At 36.0% G+C, this 19,614-nt stretch overlaps 1 protein-coding gene across 2 annotated transcripts in view; it reads right to left on the bottom strand.

Annotated features, from left to right (window-relative positions):
• The window catches only part of Col21a1 (collagen type XXI alpha 1 chain), a 174,541-nt gene that overhangs the window by 74,372 nt on the left and 80,555 nt on the right, over positions 1–19,614 (bottom strand). Inside the window, exons 7-11 of one of the 2 annotated variants that reach the window (XM_048805528.1) lie at positions 18,260–18,433; positions 17,090–17,167; positions 15,609–15,617; positions 15,192–15,275; positions 8,541–8,603 (exon numbers count right to left, since the gene is read on the bottom strand). In XM_048805528.1, the coding sequence (XP_048661485.1) occupies positions 8,541–8,603; positions 15,192–15,275; positions 15,609–15,617; positions 17,090–17,167; positions 18,260–18,433 (408 nt within the window). Of the gene's footprint in view, positions 1–8,540; positions 8,604–15,191; positions 15,277–15,608; positions 15,618–17,089; positions 17,168–18,259; positions 18,434–19,614 lie in introns of those variants that run through there. The other variant, XM_048805529.1, reaches the window with a different exon arrangement.

Raw genomic sequence — 19,614 nt, forward strand, 5'->3', positions numbered from 1 at the left:
CCTCTCTGTACAAAGGATCGAATCCAGGACCTCGCACATACTAGCCAAGTGTTCTACAACTGAGCTATATCCCCAACCCTTTTTATTTTCTTTTGAGTCTTGATAAGTTTTCCAGACTGTCCTCACACCTTTGATCATCCTGCCTCAGCCTCCCAAGTAGCTGGAATTACAGATATGCACCACTATGCCTGGCCAAGAATGCACAACCCTTTTTAAGGTAGCTAATACCATTTTTAATAATTCTTATTTTACAACCTGAATTTTTCATATTGAAAGGGAGGTTTCAGTAGTCAACACACACTCCACCTCTTACTGCCCTATGATGTCTTTTCCCACAGAATTCAACACCATATGATTGTGTGTGTGTGTGTGTGTGTGTGTGTGTGTGTTTATTTTCTGTTTCTGCACAATGGAATGTGAGCTTCAAAATGTAAGAGGTTTTTATTTGTTTGTTTTGCTTACCACTCTATTCCCTTAGCCTACAAGAGTGCCAGGAACACAGTAAATGCCAATACATACAGGGTATATGAGTAAATGAATGAATAAGAAAGCAAACAAACAAATGACTATTGAGTCCAACCAGTTGTCACTACTGAGTGTTGTAATGGTAGAAATAGTTATGCCATAGCCCTGCAGTCAGGCAGGTATCAATCAAAAGATGACACAACATAAGAACTTATCTTTAACATCATATATGCTACTTGTGTCACTGAAGAATTTCTTGAAGAGCTTAATATACAAATGGCAGTAATGTGTGTATATAAGGTGTACATACATTATCATATTATATATACTACAAATGATATGTAAAATGTAAGCAATCAACCTGGGAAACAAACAGGGAAATAGCTACATGATATCTATAGAAGGAAAGTGAGGAAAAGAATGAATTAGCTAGTCAGGTAAGCTTTGCCCAAAGCCTTAAGAAGACCTAAGATTGGTTTGGGGGGAGTTTTCTTCCCTTTGGTAGTGGGGACTGAACTCAGGGCACTCTACCCCTGAGCTACACAGCCCCAGCCCTTTTCATTTTGAGAAAAGTTCTCAGTTGCCCAGGTGACCTGGAATTGCAGTCCTCCTGACTCAGCCTCCTGAGTAGCTATGATTACAGGTGAGCTCCACTGTATTGGGTGAAGACACAAGTTTTAAATAATATTTTATTGCAGAAAATGGAAATAAACTGCCCTAGTATACTATAGAATAATTCATTCAAGGAAAATGGTCCATCTTTTAGTTTATCAGTGAGACTCATGAGGAGAGAGGGATGAAAGGAGAGAGAGAGATGAGGGAGAGGGAGAAAGGAAAGGGAAGAAAAAGAGGAAAGAAAGGAAAGAGGAAAAGGAGGGAGAGGGAGGGAAATAGGAAGAGAGTTAAATGGCAATGGAAGAAAATGAGACAATAGATCTTTCTGCTAAGGAAACGATTGAAATGAAGGAGGTTCAGGCAGACACTCTTCTCTTTAGAAGGATGTTTCATACATTTCATGATTACACTGCCTCTTATAATCTTCAAATTAAATAATAGCCATCCCTTTGGCCTTCATCTTGATGTATCTCATCTTCCAGTTCTATCCCTTTGGCCTTCATCTTGATGTATCTCATCTTCCAGTTCTTTAATCTTTATGGCACTCAGCTCCCAACTCTCTATAGCCCTTAAACTGTTGGGCCCACAGTTGGCACCTTATTAAGTTAAGGATCTGAAAGCAGGAAGACATGAAGAGCTTGTCTCATAGGTCCTATATTTACTATTAATCACTTGGTCTGTCAATTTTACTATTAATCACTCTGCACACCTCAGGGCTGGTTTACTTCACTTTCCTCTTATTCTCTACATGATTTCCTGAATATTTGGAAACAGCATCTTTTGTTTGGACTAACACCTGAAGCACAAGAACTCTTCCCTCACAGACTGTCTTCTGAACTCTTGAACTCTCCCAGTTACTCTCTTCTGAATAATTTCAGTTCCTGCTTGTCTCTGTAGAATTCTGAATCAAATCCAGTGTGCCAGAGGCAAGACTGTCATCCTTCTCAATGTACATGTCACATGTCTACTACCTGTGCCAAAACCTGCATCTGCCTTTTAGGCAACCCCATTACATATGTGGATCCCATTTTCACCTTAGTTAAATAATAGCTCATGGACAAGTAGGAGCCACATATTTACTGTGGTTAGATTTCACTATGTTAGAATAGCCTGTTTTCCAAATTCCCCAAGTCTTTTGGGATCTTTATGTCACCCCAAATATTAAAATAAATTCCCAATAAAAAAATTAAAAGTCATTAAAATCATAATACAGTTAAATTAAAGTAAATGAACATATAGTATAGTACATAATGTTCCAAAAAATAACACTAGAAGAAACAAAAACAGAAAATATTTGATTCTGGGAATTTTTCATTTCTAAAACTTAAAACAAAACTATAAGCCACTGAATAGTCAAAAAAATACATACAACATATAATATAGTATTAATTTTCTCAAAGCATTAAAAAAGCTCTTACTGGTTTATAGAAAAACTCAATAGTCAGTGCAGAAAACAGACAAAGGACAAGAAAAGACACTTTGCAAGAAAGGGATCTCACCCTGAATGTCAGACTTCCTCTATTCAGTTGCCCACTCAAAATTTCTACTAGAATGTCTAATATATCGATTCAACACATTCCCAACCACTCATAACTCCCTCACCTAGTTATGGCTTCCCCAGTCTCCCACACCCCATTAGCTTTCCCTGACTTCCCTCTTCCTCTCCAAACTATATCCAACATAGCGGCAAATATTGTGGACTCTCACTTCAAAACACGCCAGGGACAGGAGCAGTACTCTTCACCTCGGTGCCACCACACTGACCCTGATGGCCATTGCCTCACTCCTGGAGTACTGCAGGAACTCCCTGGCTGTTCTCCCTGCCTTTGCTCTTGTCACCCTAAAAAAATCTATTCTCAACCCAGAAGCCAGAATAATTTCTTTTAAAAAATAATTTAGATCACGTCACTTCTCTGTATGAGTGGGTCTGAAACTCACACCAACTAAAAGCCAATATTATCACAATGGTCTGATATATGTGCTCTTCCTTCCATTCTCTCTGTCCTACCTATCAAATTCATTTCCTACTAACCTTCTCCCAAATGTACTTTATACTTTAACAAGTCATATAATTTTTTCAATTCCCCACCTCTCCTGACTATCACTTCTTTGTGGAAGCTAGGATCTCTGGTATCTCTAGCCTACTCAGAGGCACATTTGAAGAGGGCAAGGGAAAGGGGGTACTGAACCACTGGGTATCATCTATTGACCAACCCACTGTTTTGTCTGCTGATAGCACTGTGCTGTCATTCTCCCCAACTCACTTCTTAATACCATTGATATGGAAAATCATTTCCAGTATTATATGGCCTCATCTATCTCATCTTTATATCTTATAAATATGATAGACTTCATGGAATCAAAAAACTCAGGCTGAGAGAGAAACTCGTGCTTACCAGGCATTATCATCTCATTTCCTGGATGAAGGAACTGAAGACCATAAAAGCAAAGCAACTCTGTAAACAGCAATACAGCCCCAGATTTGCCCAATTACTAGCTAGGGCTTTTTTTTTTTTTTTAATAAAGTACTTCATGAAGAATGACCAATAATGACAGAAAACAGAAACAAGCACTTTTAAAATATAAACTCTTACAAAATCTTAAACTAGTCCTATTTGTGTTTCCACATATGGCCTTCTTTAACAATCAATGTCCTATCAGTATAATATCTTTAGTAGTACCACCCTGAATTACCTAGCAGACTATGTAAATATTTTCCCCATCTTTCCTTTTGTCATAGTAAAAGAATAAATATTAATATGCTCAGACACTGCACTATAGAAGTTAGTGGATTGAAAGAGAAGTGAGAAAGAAATGGAAGGATTGGAAATCACTCTTAAAATTTTGGTTGAATGCACTTTCCTTATGAAAATTAGTATTTCTCCAGAGTGGAATAATTTACTATTTAAAGCTCCAATTGACTTGGCCTGGTTATAATGTGTGAAAGAGATTCAAATTGCTTATTGAGGGGGATTGTACAGAACCAAATCCAAACAAAGCAGAATTCCCTGCAAACTGTTCCATCCAAGTTTCCTTGGTCCAGATGGCTTCAAGAGCCAGCCAGAGGCTCCACCCACACCTTCCCACTCCAGCTGGTTGCTGGCCCTGGACACACTCTAATGACCCTCAGCTGTTCTGGCTCACAGGCTTGCTTTCTCTTCCTGCTTGGCCACCCAATCTCACATCTCCTGCAGAGAGAGAGAAATGGGGGCGGGGTGGGGAGAATTTAAGACAAAAGTCAGACTTAGGGGAAAACAGGATTTGGGTTGATATCTCAGTTTCTTATTGGTGCTATAACAAATTAACCCAAACATAGTGGCTTAAAACAACACAAACTTATTATTTTATAGTTCTGGAGGTCAGAAGTCTGAAAGAGGTCTTATGGAGCTAAATCAAGGTGTCAGTAGGGCTTTGCTCCTTCTGAAAGCTCTAAGGGAGAATCCATCCCATCTCTTTTCCAGAGTCTAGAAGCTTCTTTTGATCTCTTGTCTCCTGGGCACCTCACTCTGATCTCTGCTTCCATCATCATCATCATCATCAAAAAAACCTTCCCTGATTCACACTCCTGCTTTCGTCTTTAAAGAACCTGTGACTACACTGGAACATCCAGATAGTTCAAAATGATTCCATCTCAATATCCTTAAATTAATCACATCTGCACAACATCTTCTGCATAAAAGATAACATTTTCATGAGTATTGAAATTTGAGATGTGAACATGTAGGGGACCATGATTCTGCTCACCACAGTTGCTTGCTTTTATTCTTTGATTTTACTATCAGATACTGCACAGATATACCTAACATAAAATTATACACATATACATATATTCAAAATATATCTACACAGGTGCTTAATTAGATGAGGAAATAAGTCTTCTATATCTTAAGTGAGATAATAGAGTAATATCCAAGTTTATTATATGAAGCTAACTGTAATTAATCCCTAGCACTTTATTCAAGGAAAGATTTTTTAAAATTTTTTTTAAAGCAAACAGGGCTGATAACCCATGGAGGGCCTGATCAGCACTCACCTCCCAACATTGCCTAGGATTTTCTTATCATTGAAAAAAACAGAAGCTGAAATAATTTACCAGTGCTGTCAGGGATGTGCCACAACATTATGCAGTGTTGACAGGTGACATGCCAGCCTGTAAAGTCTACCTGTTTTGGATTTGGTTCATCACCTCAGCTGCCAGTCATAAAAATAGTAGAGCCCAGGAAAGGGATCTCCAGGCAGGAGGGCTCATATTTATAAAAATCATCTTATCCAAGTGTGATTAGGGCAGAACTCACATAGGAGCTCAGGGAAGTATCTTAGTGGGACTAGGAACTGCAGTGAGAAAATGCACAAGGTCATAAAGACAGCTTGGGTTAAAGTGAATAAAGGTTGGATTAAAACAGAAATTCCAAGGCAATGTTGCCACAAAACAGAAGCTAAAGATAAATCCAAAAGCAAAGATATTATGTCTCTATTTTAGTTGAGTTGAATTCAATATAAGTAGTCTGATAATTTTTCTCAAAATACATATTCCATGTATTTCTCCAAAATACATATTCTAGCTGTTTCTGTACCAACCTCTTCCCCAAAATACACATTCTAGCTGTTTCTGTACCCACATAAAAGTTTAACTGTCCATCCTCTTATCAAGGTGAAACTTTTGTTTCCTAACTGAAGCTAATGCCCTCTTATCTACTCATTTTCCTACAAATGTCTCTCAAATCTCCCATTTTTTTCTTTTTACCTCATTTTCATCATGATAAAACTGCTACAACACCCCCACCTTTAAAAAAAATCTACTCTCATCCTACGTCATCCCTATCCTACTGCTCCATTTCTCTGCTCCCCTTTACATCCTTAGGAGAAACATTTATACTCAGTTACCATTTCATCTCCTACTCTTCCCATGTGTCTCTTCCAATCCAGCTTTTGTACCATCCTACCAGAAGCACAGTTATCAAGGCCTTTAGTAACGTCCATATAGCAAATTCAACAGTCTAGTCATAAGCCTCAACTTTTCTGACCTCTTGACAACAATGACACACCTGAACACTCCCTTCTTGAAATGCTTCCACCCCTCGGGATGCCACACTCTCCTGGTTTTCCTCCTGCATCACTGATTAGTGCTTCCTATTTCCTTGGCTGATCCTCTGCCTCTTGCTCCTCTAAGCCCTAAGCCCTGTCCACTTCCCCCTTCTCTTCTCTGTCTGTATTCATTCCCTAAATGATTTCATTTACTCCCATGACCTTGAATACAGCTATATGGTGACTCACAACTGGATTCTCCAATTGTCCAAAAATGCATTCTTGATACTCCCCACAAAAGTGACATCTCCCACAGCCTTGCCCAGGGCAGTATATGACACCACAATTCACCCAGTTACTCAAACTAAAATCCTTTGTGACTTCTTCAACATCTCTCTTTCTTACATACCCAACATATAAATTTGTTGGCACTGTGGTCAGCTTTAAATGAGAAGATAAGTCAGAATCTGACTACTTCTCTCTTCTGCCACATCATTCTAGTCCACTACTCTTACCTCTTACTTAGAATCATGAAATAATCTCCACATGATCTCCTTCTTTTCACACCTGCCCCCATGTAAGCTACTCTCCAGGTAATATTCATATTTATCCTTTGAAGTTGTAAACCCAGTTAAGTCACTTCCTTTCTCAAAATCCCTGGTTGCCATCCCACTCAGAATAAACCCCCATGGTCAGCTGAGCAGCACAGTTCCAATCATACAGCAGTTCCCAATGACCATTCCTTTATCACCTATTACCTCTCTAGAGGGGCTCACCTACTATCTAAGCCCTTCCCATGCAATGCTGGGGTCAAAGGCCTCAGTATATTAACACAGTTTCAAAGGTTGCCTAGTTTCTTTTATGTTGTTGTTCTTGTTTGTCTTGTTTTGTTTTTGTATTAAATCCATTAGCAAACTTTTCTCAGGGACTTAAGTAACTCTCCTGATGATAGGAGTCTTAATGATTCAACATTAGGCCTCTGGCTCTTTCATTGAACAACATCATCACCACCACCACCACCATAATCATCATCATCATCACCATTTTTATACCAAGGTTTGAACTCAGGGGTGCTTAACCTCTGAGTCATAACCCCAGCCTTTTTTATTTTGGGACAGAGTCTCACTAAGTTGCTTATGGTATCACTAAGTTGCTGAGGCTGGCTCTGAACTTGCAATCCTACTGCCTTAGCCTCTCAAGCCACTAGGATTGCAGGAATTTGCCAACAAGTCTGACTTCCTGAAAACTATTGACTCACAGTACAAACCTTCCCACTCCTTCATGATAAAGTCTCTCAGGAGAAATATTTCTTGGTGAAAACTATTTTTTAATATTCCAAAGCTAATTCTTGATATTTATTTACTTCTGCAAACATGATGACAGATGACTTATCTATAAATATTGCATAAAATGCTTTAAAGTTGATTTACATTCCCTTTCTGTGTCCCTAAATTTCTCTTAGAACCTTAGATAATATTATTTATTTAATCAGATTATAAGTGTGCTTCAGCGCATATATTCTTAAAAAATGACATCACCTTTGAAAAGACTTTTAAGTTGAAAACTTCCATATACATAAAAAGAAAAGACAAAAGGATTTATCATGATACTGAAAGTCCCTGGTCAATATTTTTCATTGTAGTAAAGATGTATATAATCATGAAGTAGGATCATGAAGTGTCTAGAACAGCACAGAGGAGCACAATGCCTGCTCTAGGCCTGCACTCACACGCCATCTGTAGCTACAAAGCACTCTAAGGGACCTCATCAAATCTGATCCCCAGGCAACCCTGTGTCAACAATGCTGCTTCTTTGGCCAAGCTGACTGTAATGTTTCCCTCACTTTTACTAAATTTAGGTCGCTATCTTTCTTATTCTACCTGACTTTGCTTTTCTTAGAGCATTTACTTTAGAAAATGATTCAACATTAGGCCTCTCTTTGAAATACAAATTTTTTAATAGCTTCTTACTAGTTTTACAACCCAGGAATGGCTTCTCAAGGACCTCCTTGCCATCCTTTTATATCATCCTCAGGGAAGACAGCATCCTGATCTTGCAAAGCTGGAGACTATCTTTAATGGGTGCCAAATAGAAGCAAATACAGGTGGGCTAATCACAGAAGAAAATATTTGAAAAATTGAGGAATAACTCAATGTGTTCCATCTCAAAACCCTACCTTCCTTCTAAGTCCTCCAGTACTTTTCTACTAGCATGCCCAGCATTTAAAACCTTTCTCTCCCTTTGTTTCAGCAGCATTGAGCCAGTTCTCTCTCCCCGAGGGCAGTAGTCTTGAATAAAGTCATTTTTGCCTGTTTAGCTGTGCCCAGTGCAATTTTTACTTTACTTTACTTTTGACACTATAATTTTTACTTTTTTTACTTTACTTTTGACACTATAATCCCAGTACTGGAGATGACTAAGCTTTCAGTACTCACAGGCTTACCATCTTGACCAGGTTGTCCAGGGTAGCCAGGGTTCCCAGGCAGTCCAGGGTCACCCTAGACAGGGGGAAAAAAAAAAAAAGTTTCTCAATACAAAACATCCAACCACATTGCTGCAGTCAGGGCCAATAAAGGTTTGAAATCAGTTCTATTATTTGAAGCATTTTGTAGATTTTTTTTTAAAGAAGACATTTCAAGACAGACTTAAGAAAATTATGCTTCATTTTAAATACCTACCTTAAAAAATAATGCCTTAATTATATAAAACTAAATGATTTTTTTCTGTGAGAATGCTGGGTATAACAAGTGAAGTGTTTTGTTTCCTGGAGCAAAATGTCAGCATTTATAGGAGGATACATTTTTTTGGATTTTGAACAGATTGCACAGTGCCACAGCAAATGTTTTTCATGATGGCAATATTTGACTCTTGAGTCTATAGATTTAACTCTGTTATGAATGTTGCACCCCAGGTACCAATACCCTATAATGTAATAATTCAGTTCATAAAATAATTACTTAAAGAACAGTCCACAAGCCTATCACATGCCTGTAATCAATAATATTCAGGAGGCTGAGGCAAGAGGATTGCAAGTTCAAGGCCAGTATAGGCAACTTAGTGACACCCTGTCTCAAAATTTTAAAAAGGGCTGAAAATATAGCACAGTGATAAAGCACTGTGCTATATTTGGACACTTTTAAAAATGTCCAAATCCATGTGATCTCACACATGGGACTCAGGTTTAAAGCTTCATGGCAATCATTTCTTTCAATGGTGTCAAATGTAATACTCTGCCTATATCGCATTTGAGAAAAATGTCAAAACTCCAAACTTTGAATATGTTCATGAAAACAGGTCCCTGGTCAGACAACTCAGTCCCAATCTTCATAGTCCTTCAGTGCATGTAATGCCTAAGAAATTAAGAAATGCCTTTGTCCTCACAAACGTGAGATCTTGCAAGAACACTGTGCCTTTCCACATAGTAGTGAGGCCAGCACATTCTATAGAATTCCAGCATGTTGTCCTATGCCAGTACTGATCATCCAGATGGTCACCAACCATAAAATATAGCATTAAAGAACCATTTTTCTTGTGAGGCGAAGGTGCTTTCTAACTTAATTCTAAGAAATACTTCAAAAGTAATATTCGTCCATCTCTGAGTCCATGAAGTCCATATGGGACATTCTTCTGGAAAATATGAAGTCTCCACCATCAGTATCAGTAAACTTCTGCAAAGGGAACTAATTCCATTCAATAATAACTCTTCCTTGTTTTTAATCAAGAAATCATCTACACAGGACTCTGGCAATTAAGACTACTTTTATAGAGCCAAATTTGCTGATCTGAAAACTACTTTGGACTCCTGGCTATGGAGGCATGTTCCTGAAACATAACAGGAAAGATGGAAAGAACTATGTGAACTCTGTTCAGGAACCCATAAAGAAGGGATGGGCTATTCACTTACCAGTGGCCCTTCCAAAGGCTTAGCAAGAGGAAAGGCTGAGAAGAAGGAAATGTCATTTTTCAAACAGAGAGAGAAGAGCTATAAATCCAGGAGGAAAGACAATTTGTAATTCTAATTCAAGGACTTGCAGTTCTGGCTGTGTGTTAGGGAGCAACTTTCTGGGTCTCTAGGGATTTAGAATTTCTCTTATTTGAAAAGGTTCACACTAGCCTCCAGCCTCTGGACCATCCATCCTGACCCGTGTTCAGAGTGGACTTCCTGCCTTTCAACAAATTCCATCTTAACTTTCTGTTGGGAAAAAAGATTTTTCTCCTTTTCCACTTAGGCATCAATAAGACAAACTTCTCTGACATTGAAGTGTCCATGTCACTATTTTCTCCTGGTGTCTTTCTCTCTTTTCCTATTGAAATAGTATGGCAGCTCTTATATCACATCACTTTTTCACACCTAGTGTCTTCTCAAAGTTTTCCCTTCGTTAATCTTCACTTATCCTCTGGAGTGATGCTCCATGAAAAGAAGGTCTATAATTTCTATTTTTTTTTTGGTGCAATGCTGGGTATCAAGTAGAGATTCAATAAATATATTCTACTGATTTATTTAAAATCAAATCTGTCAACAACCTACTTACATTGCAGAATATTAACTATCAGCAAAACCTGGGAAATCAAAAGGATTTGGAAAGTTTAATCATTATTATGATGAGCTGAAATAAATTTTGGCACAAGAAGAAAAGCCACTCATGTGCTTTTATGCTGCATAAAAGTATAAAACATATTAACAATGATTTACATTGATGAAACCTAAGTTCTCAAAGAGAAAATATCACCCACAAGATAGATCCAGTCAGACCGGATCTATCTATGATCATAACAGTGATCAACACCAGCATGAGGGAAATTAATCTCTTTAGTAGATTGTATTTTTTTTTTTTTTTAATATTTATTTTTTATTTAATATTTATTTTTTAGTTTTCGGCAGACACAACATCTTTGTTTGTATGTGGTGCTGAGGATCGAACCCGGGCCGCACGCATGCCAGGTGAGCGCGCTACCGCTTGAGCCACATCCCCAGCCCCAGTAGATTGTATTATTGCTGGTAAATCTTATGGGTAATTTTGACTGTTTCCCTCACTGAATTATTTGCAAAAGTTCAGGTAGGTTTAGAGCTGTTCCCATAAAACTTAAAGAATAAAGCCCAAACTACTTTAACTGATTAGCAAGAAGACCAATTAAAATAAAATTCTATTTTATTACTATTAAAGCAAACACCTAACCTTTGTTTATTGCTTATTATATACGGAGCACTGCTTTAAAGATTCGCATACATTAAATTAGCTAACCCTCATAATAATCCTATGAAGAAGGTACTTTGATTATTTCACTTTTCTATCTAGGGAAACTGAGGCCCACAGAGGTTAGGTAATCTGCCAAGGTCACACAGCAGTGGCAAAGATGACATTCTAAAACAGCCAATTCAGTTCCACAGTCTATACTCCTAAACACTATTATTCCTGCTCACATGATCAAATGCATATGTTGATCAGACATATGGACCACTTTAAAATCTAACTTGAAAAAAAATCCAAATACATTAAATTAGACATATGACTTACTATTATACAACTGTGACTAAATTTCCCAATCCTTTTTCTTCTAGTTTACTTGAAACATTTGCACATTTTGAATTTTAAAAATATGTGCTCCACTGAAAAGGAATACTTATTTATGCTGAAATGAATTTGTGGCATAGGATTTTTAAGTTGTTGACAGGAGTGGAACCATCAGGGACTAAGCTGAAACATCTCTGGATAAGGCCACTTATGAAGTATAAACATGAACCATTAATGTAAGAAATGGAGTTGTGCTTGCAGAAGTAAGCTGATGTTTCAAGTTGTGCATCTGAAACAAAGCCCTTAACCATGTTTATAAGCCTTCTTCTCAAAAATCCTTAAGCCTCCAGGCCACTCTGGCCTCCTTGGGAATATGTGAACTAAAACTGATTTTTACCATTCTCCACAACCAGTGTTCTCCCTTCCTTGGCACTCAAGAAATCCATTCTTCAGGTTACAAAGAATTCATCAAGTCTATAAAAATTAGCATAAGAATGTTGATATCCAGTGGCCCCCAAAAGTTTCAAAGAGACTTTGGAACTTCAATAGTCCAAAGGAATCTCTAATTGATAGAATTATTAGGGTGAAACAAAAGCCTCAACAGGAAGATGACTATAGCAAAAGAGATATTTCTGAGCAAAGATGTCATTAAGAAATTATTCCAACCTGGAAAAGAAGGGAAAATGCTTTCTTTCCACTTCTGAACGAATTTTAACATTTAAGTTAGAACAAATGTGAGGAGGTTGCTTTCACAAATGTTTCTATCACTGTGGAATAGGGAAAGAAGTATCATTTACATGTACAGGCATCTGAAAGGAAGTCACTTGCATACTGGGGATGCCTCAGCTTTTGTGAAGTGCAGAGACAGTTCATATAGGATAACTGGGGGGACTGGGGGAATCTTATTTTTTCAATGATCCCATAATTCATTCAATAAAAAATCTTAACTATGAAGCACTGTGCCTAACACTAGAATTCCAAGGAGAATTTCCTTCTTATTAACCTTCACTGTAAACAAAAGAAGTGCTTGTGTGTAAGAATTATCCTAATAAATTGATTATCCCATTAATTTACTCATTCTCTTTATTTGAAATTAATGGGCCAAATGTCCAAAGACAGGTGTATTTTTTGACACTTGATGAAAAGTTATAATGCCATGATAAGTGTGGAGTGCCATAATCACTTGAACCTGTTTTTGCAACAGGATTGGGATATTTTTCAGAAATTGACAGAGCTTTAAGTAGACAAATTTCTTTATCTTAAATAGGTGTTTATCCTCCTATTTACCCAGGAATTCTTCCTCTGTTTCAGTCTCATGATGAACTCTGCTCCCAGAACCCTATTTCTGGCTAATAGAAAGGCTAGATCTGCTTCTCACAGGTGACTTTGTTTGATGGACACGGGCAAAATTTTCCAGAAACCATCTAACAAAAATAGCCAATAAGCTTCAGTGAACTCTAAAATACAATCATCTTACCTGCTTTAGTTTGGGCTCTGTTGAACTAATAAAAACCAGATTGATATTGAAAGCTAAAAAATCTCTAAAAGATGTGCAACTCAAATGTTGCTAGGGGTTTCTGTTTTTCACATATAGGTCCCTGACCTGGGTAAGGAACAACCTCCAGGGAAAAAAAGCCCTAAAAGGATGGAAGAAAAAGAGAGAGAGAGAGAATGTGTGTTCGTTCCTGTAATCCTGCCAGATTTCCTGAACAAAATGGAAAGCAGATCAAGAAGGCACGCCAATTTCAAGAGTGGTGGAAACTGCAATTTCACTTAAAGTAGTAGGTGGCAATGGGGATAGATCATGACTAAGAAAAGAGAATGAAAATGAAAAACACGTGAAACTTGGAGAAACTGGAAATTAAAGGCTTGACCAGATAAGACAATGGTGTGCTAAAAAAATTGCTGTGAAAAATATAAAATTAAGTTACACTAAGAGGTACCTATTAGTTCAGAAATTAATTATTCAAAAACATCAGAGTCTTCAATTGCCTCTCTAATGGCAGGCAGCCCCCTACAGTCCATGGAGATGGCCTGAGCCTCCCTGGGAGGCAGGAAAGGACCATTGAAAGGCTAGACACAATGGGTTTATGATTTCCCCATTATATCTCTGGAGAATCAAACTATTTTTATTTATAATATTCCAAGGTGAATAGTTATATAAATATTTTTAATAAAGAATCTTTTGGTACAACATACTCATCTGTTTTACAAAGTGTCTTCTTCTAAGAAGTGTAGGTGTTTCTCTCTTACATCACAGCATCCTAAACAATATGTAGTAACTTTAACTAATGAACACTTGGGTTAACTTTCCTAAATGCAATCTAAAAATAAATGACAATAATAAACGATTTACATGGTATGTACTGCAGACAAATTCCAAGTCAAATAGATGTTTATTTGGAATGAGTTATTGAACATACATTTCTTAAACTACATTTATTTCTTAAGTTCAACAGATAGGCATGGAAATGATGGAAAAACATGCAAAAAAAAGATGGGAAGAAATTAATGATTTTAGATCACATGCTGTGTAGTGAAATGGATCGCATTTTTATATGAATGTATGAATATGCCACAATGAAATCTACCATTCTTTTAATTAATATGAACCAATAATTTTTTTAGAAATAAATTACATCAGTAGTTTGAAAACTAGCCATTGTATTAAAACAATCTTAAAATTCAGTCCAAATGAAACTTGCAATTCGTATTAAACAAAAATTAGTATGGTCACTTCAAATAAGAAGGTGTCAAAACACACAAACATTCTTTTTGTCTACAGAATTAGACCTTCTTTGAAGTTAGATATCATTTTTATGTTATGTAAGGAGTATTTTAAAATAATATTTAATGCACAAAATTTATCTAGAGTGGACAAACAATTTCTTAGGATCTTAGCATATATCTAAGTGATACTATAATAAGCATCAACTTAGTAGCATTCATATTTAATAGCATAAGAATATATCAGAACATACTGTTATGTAAAAAGTAACTAGCTACAACCCTGCACAAGATAGCTCCAAGGATATGAATATGTACATATACATATGTATGTAAATAATTAAATACAATTGGACCAAAAAATATTCTCCAAAAGTAATTATTATATTTTTAAATGAAATAAATACATATGCCTCCATTTATAGAATTAGACATTAAACAATATTAAAGTCAATTCAAACATTTTTACTTCATGTTTTTCATCTGAAAATCATTTTGGCAAATTAGATATTTAAAAATTTAAAGCATAACTTAACAGCTGTTTTTTATTCATTTATTTTTTAACCAGGTTGGAAGGAAATATCATTCTTGGGCTCTAATAGCAGTATTTGGGGAAAAAAAACAATAATGGGACCTCAGTTTAATGTGTATCAGTGGGATCAGTTTTAGTTTAAAAGCACAGTTCCAAATAGAATACACTTTTTAGAAACTACACTAATACTCAGGTTTTTAACGGTTGTAAGGCAGTAGGAGGGAACTTCACAATGGGGTCAATGGCAATTAAGAATTTCTGCCTTTGAGCAATACTGACTTTTAACAAAAAACAGTATGGTTTGTATTACTCACTTTGGGGCCTTGTAGTCCTGGATTTCCTGGAGGACAGATACAGGGAGCTGGAGTCGAACCTACGTCACTGGGACCATTAAGGCACTGCAAAGACAAAAATGGAACTAATCAACAAATGTGGAAAGAAAGATAGAGAGCTAAATATTGATATAGATAGAACTAGCTTTATCTATATATACACACATATGTATGTGTATGTATCCATATGTAAAATGGTAAAGATATAGTTACTTTCCAATTTTATTTAGCTCAATCTGCTAAGAAATTCCAAATCACAAAAAAATATCAATAAGAAGTACATTCAAATTATATAAAATGGGTTCTATTTGTCTAATATACTTACAGCTGAAGAGAGGAAGCTAACTGGTCCCACAACACAAACATTACCTTAAGGAGAATAAAAATATCCAAGCCTACCTCTCCATTCTGAAAGAAAAACAACACATGTGTTTTAAAATAGGTTTTTAATTATATTTCTAAATTATCTTTGTCATTTACAAGTAGTTTGTTGTCCCAATACAAAGTGTCAAATCTAGAAATAAAACATTTGCTTACACCTATCCTAAAATGTACTTATCTACACAGATTTCTGCTACATCTATAAAGGATAAAAGAAAATATAGGCGAAGAGTGGAAGGCAAAAATCAAAGCACTGAAGCTTCTTGATATAATGACCATGCAAGAACAAAAATACCTTAAGGTGATATTCAGAAGCTGTACTGAACTATTTGGAAATTATTTAAAACACAGAAAAAAGAAGCCAAAGATAACTGCTTCCATTAAAATTTTATTCATTTTACTGTAGAAGAGCTTCTCAACTTATTGCTGAGTATCATACAATTTTAAATAGGTTAATATAATCTTTCCAAACAGTAACAAATTAGATCAGTACATACAATAAACTCTCAAATGCCATGACTTCAAATATTTTAGGAGAGATTTATATTCCAATTTATAAGTATCTAAAAATAAAACCATAGTATTTAAATGATTAACAATCTAGAAAACCTAAGAATGAGTCATTTCTCAAAAGTTCCATATTTGATTTTATTACAGATTCTTTAAATGTGCTGCTCGATGTTCTCAACTCTTCTTTACATGTGGTCTCATTACATGGTTTGTTAGAGAAATAAATGATGATAGCACAACTATGCAAATTAAAAGAATCATGGACAGTCCAAACCTCACTGAGAATCCACATTGTCAAAAAGTTGTCCAGCATTGTATGTTTTTCCATTAAAATAATTCACAATTTTTAGCTTAGGGCAAAAAGGGATGGATTACACACACACACACACACACACACACACACACACACATATAGTCATACACTATAAAATTTTAGCTTATAATCATTTTCCTTTCTATCCCATTAATAAAAATGACTAAATAAATAGGAAATTCCCTTAAATTCTAGAACCATAAGAAAACCTTACTGAGGTAGCAACAACAAAAATAAAATCATTCATTTTAAGTTCAGAAAATGTGCTAGTGAACAGTGAACAGGAAATTTATTTCCTACTCATCAGAAATATATAGTTTGGAATGTTTTGTCTTATGTTTAATTAAGTAGAAAAATGTTCTTTACATACTGATATTTATACGAAGCAATCTAAGTCTTTGGAGCAGGTGTATTCCTGCTTCATCTGAGCACTGGAATAATCACAGCAAAAAGTGATGTGGGGAAAAATCACTTACTGGTGCTTTCATTCATACTTGCACAGTGACATAATTTATTTCAGTTATGAACTTCAAACTATGTATCGCTCTATTTAACTTTGATGATAAAGATTAACTCTACATATTAAATAAGTCTTGGGCATTATCTACTTTTCATTTATTGTTTTGAAAGTACTAAAGCAACACTTGGGAGAAAAAAAATAACCCATCTCACTTACAAATCCAGGAATCTCACATGCTGTCTCGCGGTTGTTCTGCTCTGGGTCACAGTAGATTCGCAACTTTTGGACATCAAACTAGGAATATAAATACAGTATAGTTAAAGTTGAGGCATGATCTAACTGTTTTATAAAAGCAACTCAAATATGTAGAAACTGCTGCTATGGTTGGTCATTTGATAAGGTTTAGATCCCAGCATTTAGCTAAAACAATAAAAACACAGAGGTTGAATACCCAACATATATTATAAAGATGTGATGCACCCTAAGCACCAAGAACAAATCTGATTTTCTTCAGGAACCCAGTGAAGCTTTTTTAATATCCCTGTATTGAGAGCTAGTCTAGAAAGCATTTCCTAAGGTACATAAAACCTTTCCCAGGTTTTTTTGTATTTACCCTAAATCTCTACAACATTCCAGATCATATGGGGGTAACCTCCAGAGGCCATTCTGGGTTTAGAGACTTAGTTGCTGGGATGGAATGCACCAGTTACTGTGTAAATATTTACTACAATTTGACTTAAAGCATTAATACATAGTGACCGTGTGAGTAACCACACATTTGAAAATGACAGAGTCTTCCTGTAACAGAAACAAAGCGGGAGGGAAATACTCTTACCAATTAAAGATTTTCCCAGAAATGTTTTTTAACTACAAACTATTAACCCAAACACAGACTCTAAATAGCTGTCATAAAAGTAAAAATAAAACTTTTAAAAGTATGAACTGCACAAAACACAATCACTTTATTTTTAAGCAATAGTTTTGTTTGTGAAGGACTCTGACATGCATTAATCTAATTTTATCTTCACAGCTGCAAAGAAATTTTTATAGTTCTCACTTACAGCTCTAAACATATTCCCCATTCCAAATCCATTATTTGAACTGATTCTCCTGGGAAATATGAAATTAATGTTTCCTAGAATTCTACCCTCTGCCCAGGGGATTATTTTTCTAAGATTTTTTTATAAAATAGATAAAGTCAAATTTTGCATTCGAATACACACATAAGATTACAAAATTTCACCCATGAACTGACCATATTTCAATTAAAATTTAAAGAGAATTCACGATTAAGCCTAATAAGGTTGATTTAGTAAATACTACGAGAGAGAGGACAGCAGAAATTTGATTTTATCCAATGTAAAAAATAAATCATTATTCTACTACCTGAACAGTTTCTTCTTTCCCAGAGTATTTTCCAATTTGGGTTTGCCCACTGATGAAGATCCCTAAAGCTGGATGTAAGGGCTTATTGTCAATTTGTTGATCATCAATAAACAGAGTTACATCTTGCTCTGTTACTAAGAGACGAATTTGATGCCAGCCTTCATCAAATAATGTCTATGAGAAGAAAATATGAAAGATTCACAAATAAAACCCTTAACTATCTTTCACTGTCTTCCTACTTAGAACCATTGTTAAGAAAATCTGAATCATGCTGATTTTCTGTGTTACATACTAATTCACCCTGCTCTAAGCTGGACCCCATATGCTATCCACCAACTCTTCTGTTAATCCCTACCTGAGTTCCTCTTACATATACCAATGTAGTTTTGCCAAACAATTTACTAAAACAACTCCCTCCTAGTCACTAATGAGATCTTGATCTCTGAATCCAAATGGCTCCTCTCATTCCTCATCCCACAGTCCAATTCTCTTGATATTCTCACACAATTTCCGTAACTGAAAGAATCTTGGCCATCTTCATTTCATTCTCTTCTGTTGTTCATTCTTTATCACTTTGAGGGTTCTTCTTCCTCAACCTGCCCTATAAAGAGAGCATCCCTCACAGATCTGTCCTTGACATCTTTCATTCTGCCCTCTGACTACCTCATCCATACCTACAAGCCAAACATTATTTCTATGTAGTAACTCCAATATCTACATCAATAGCGTGGACCTCTCTCCTACACATAGGTCCCAAAATTCTAATACTCAGTAGAATAATCTTGCAAGGGTATCTCACAACCAGTTTAATGGAGTGTGTTACAAAATGAACTGTCCCCCAAACTTCCTTCCACTCCCAAATATTTCCCTTGCATGATAATACTCCCCTTTTCTAAAACATGTTTCTTTCTCTGAGTTGTAAAAACTCACCAGATACAATTATATCAACTATTTCTCTTAAAAGTTACTCAAATTCACCTCTCTATTTTCATTCTTACTGCCATAATTCAGGCTTGTGGTTATCTTGCTTTGTTTTCTAACATATTTCTGACTTTTCCCTCTCCAAGCCACCCTGCATATCTCCACTATAATTAATTTCTCTCAGTAAAGTTTTGTTAGAGGAGAAGCTCCATATTATCCATTTCTTTATTCCAAGTATCTGACATAATTGCAGGATAAAGCTGAAACCACTGTTTGGGGAACAAATAAGAAGGATTGCTTTGATCATGATACACCTATGATCAAGATCTTTGCATGAAACCCTGTTGTTCACTGAATAAAATCCAAACCAAATTGTATGGCTTTCCAGGATCCTCACAAATTGGGCTCATACCTTGCTAGCCTTTTCATTCATG

The sequence above is a fragment of the Marmota marmota genome, unplaced genomic scaffold, assembly GCF_001458135.2.
Source record: "Marmota marmota marmota unplaced genomic scaffold, marMar, whole genome shotgun sequence".
NCBI classification, from domain to species: Eukaryota; Metazoa; Chordata; class Mammalia; order Rodentia; family Sciuridae; genus Marmota; species Marmota marmota.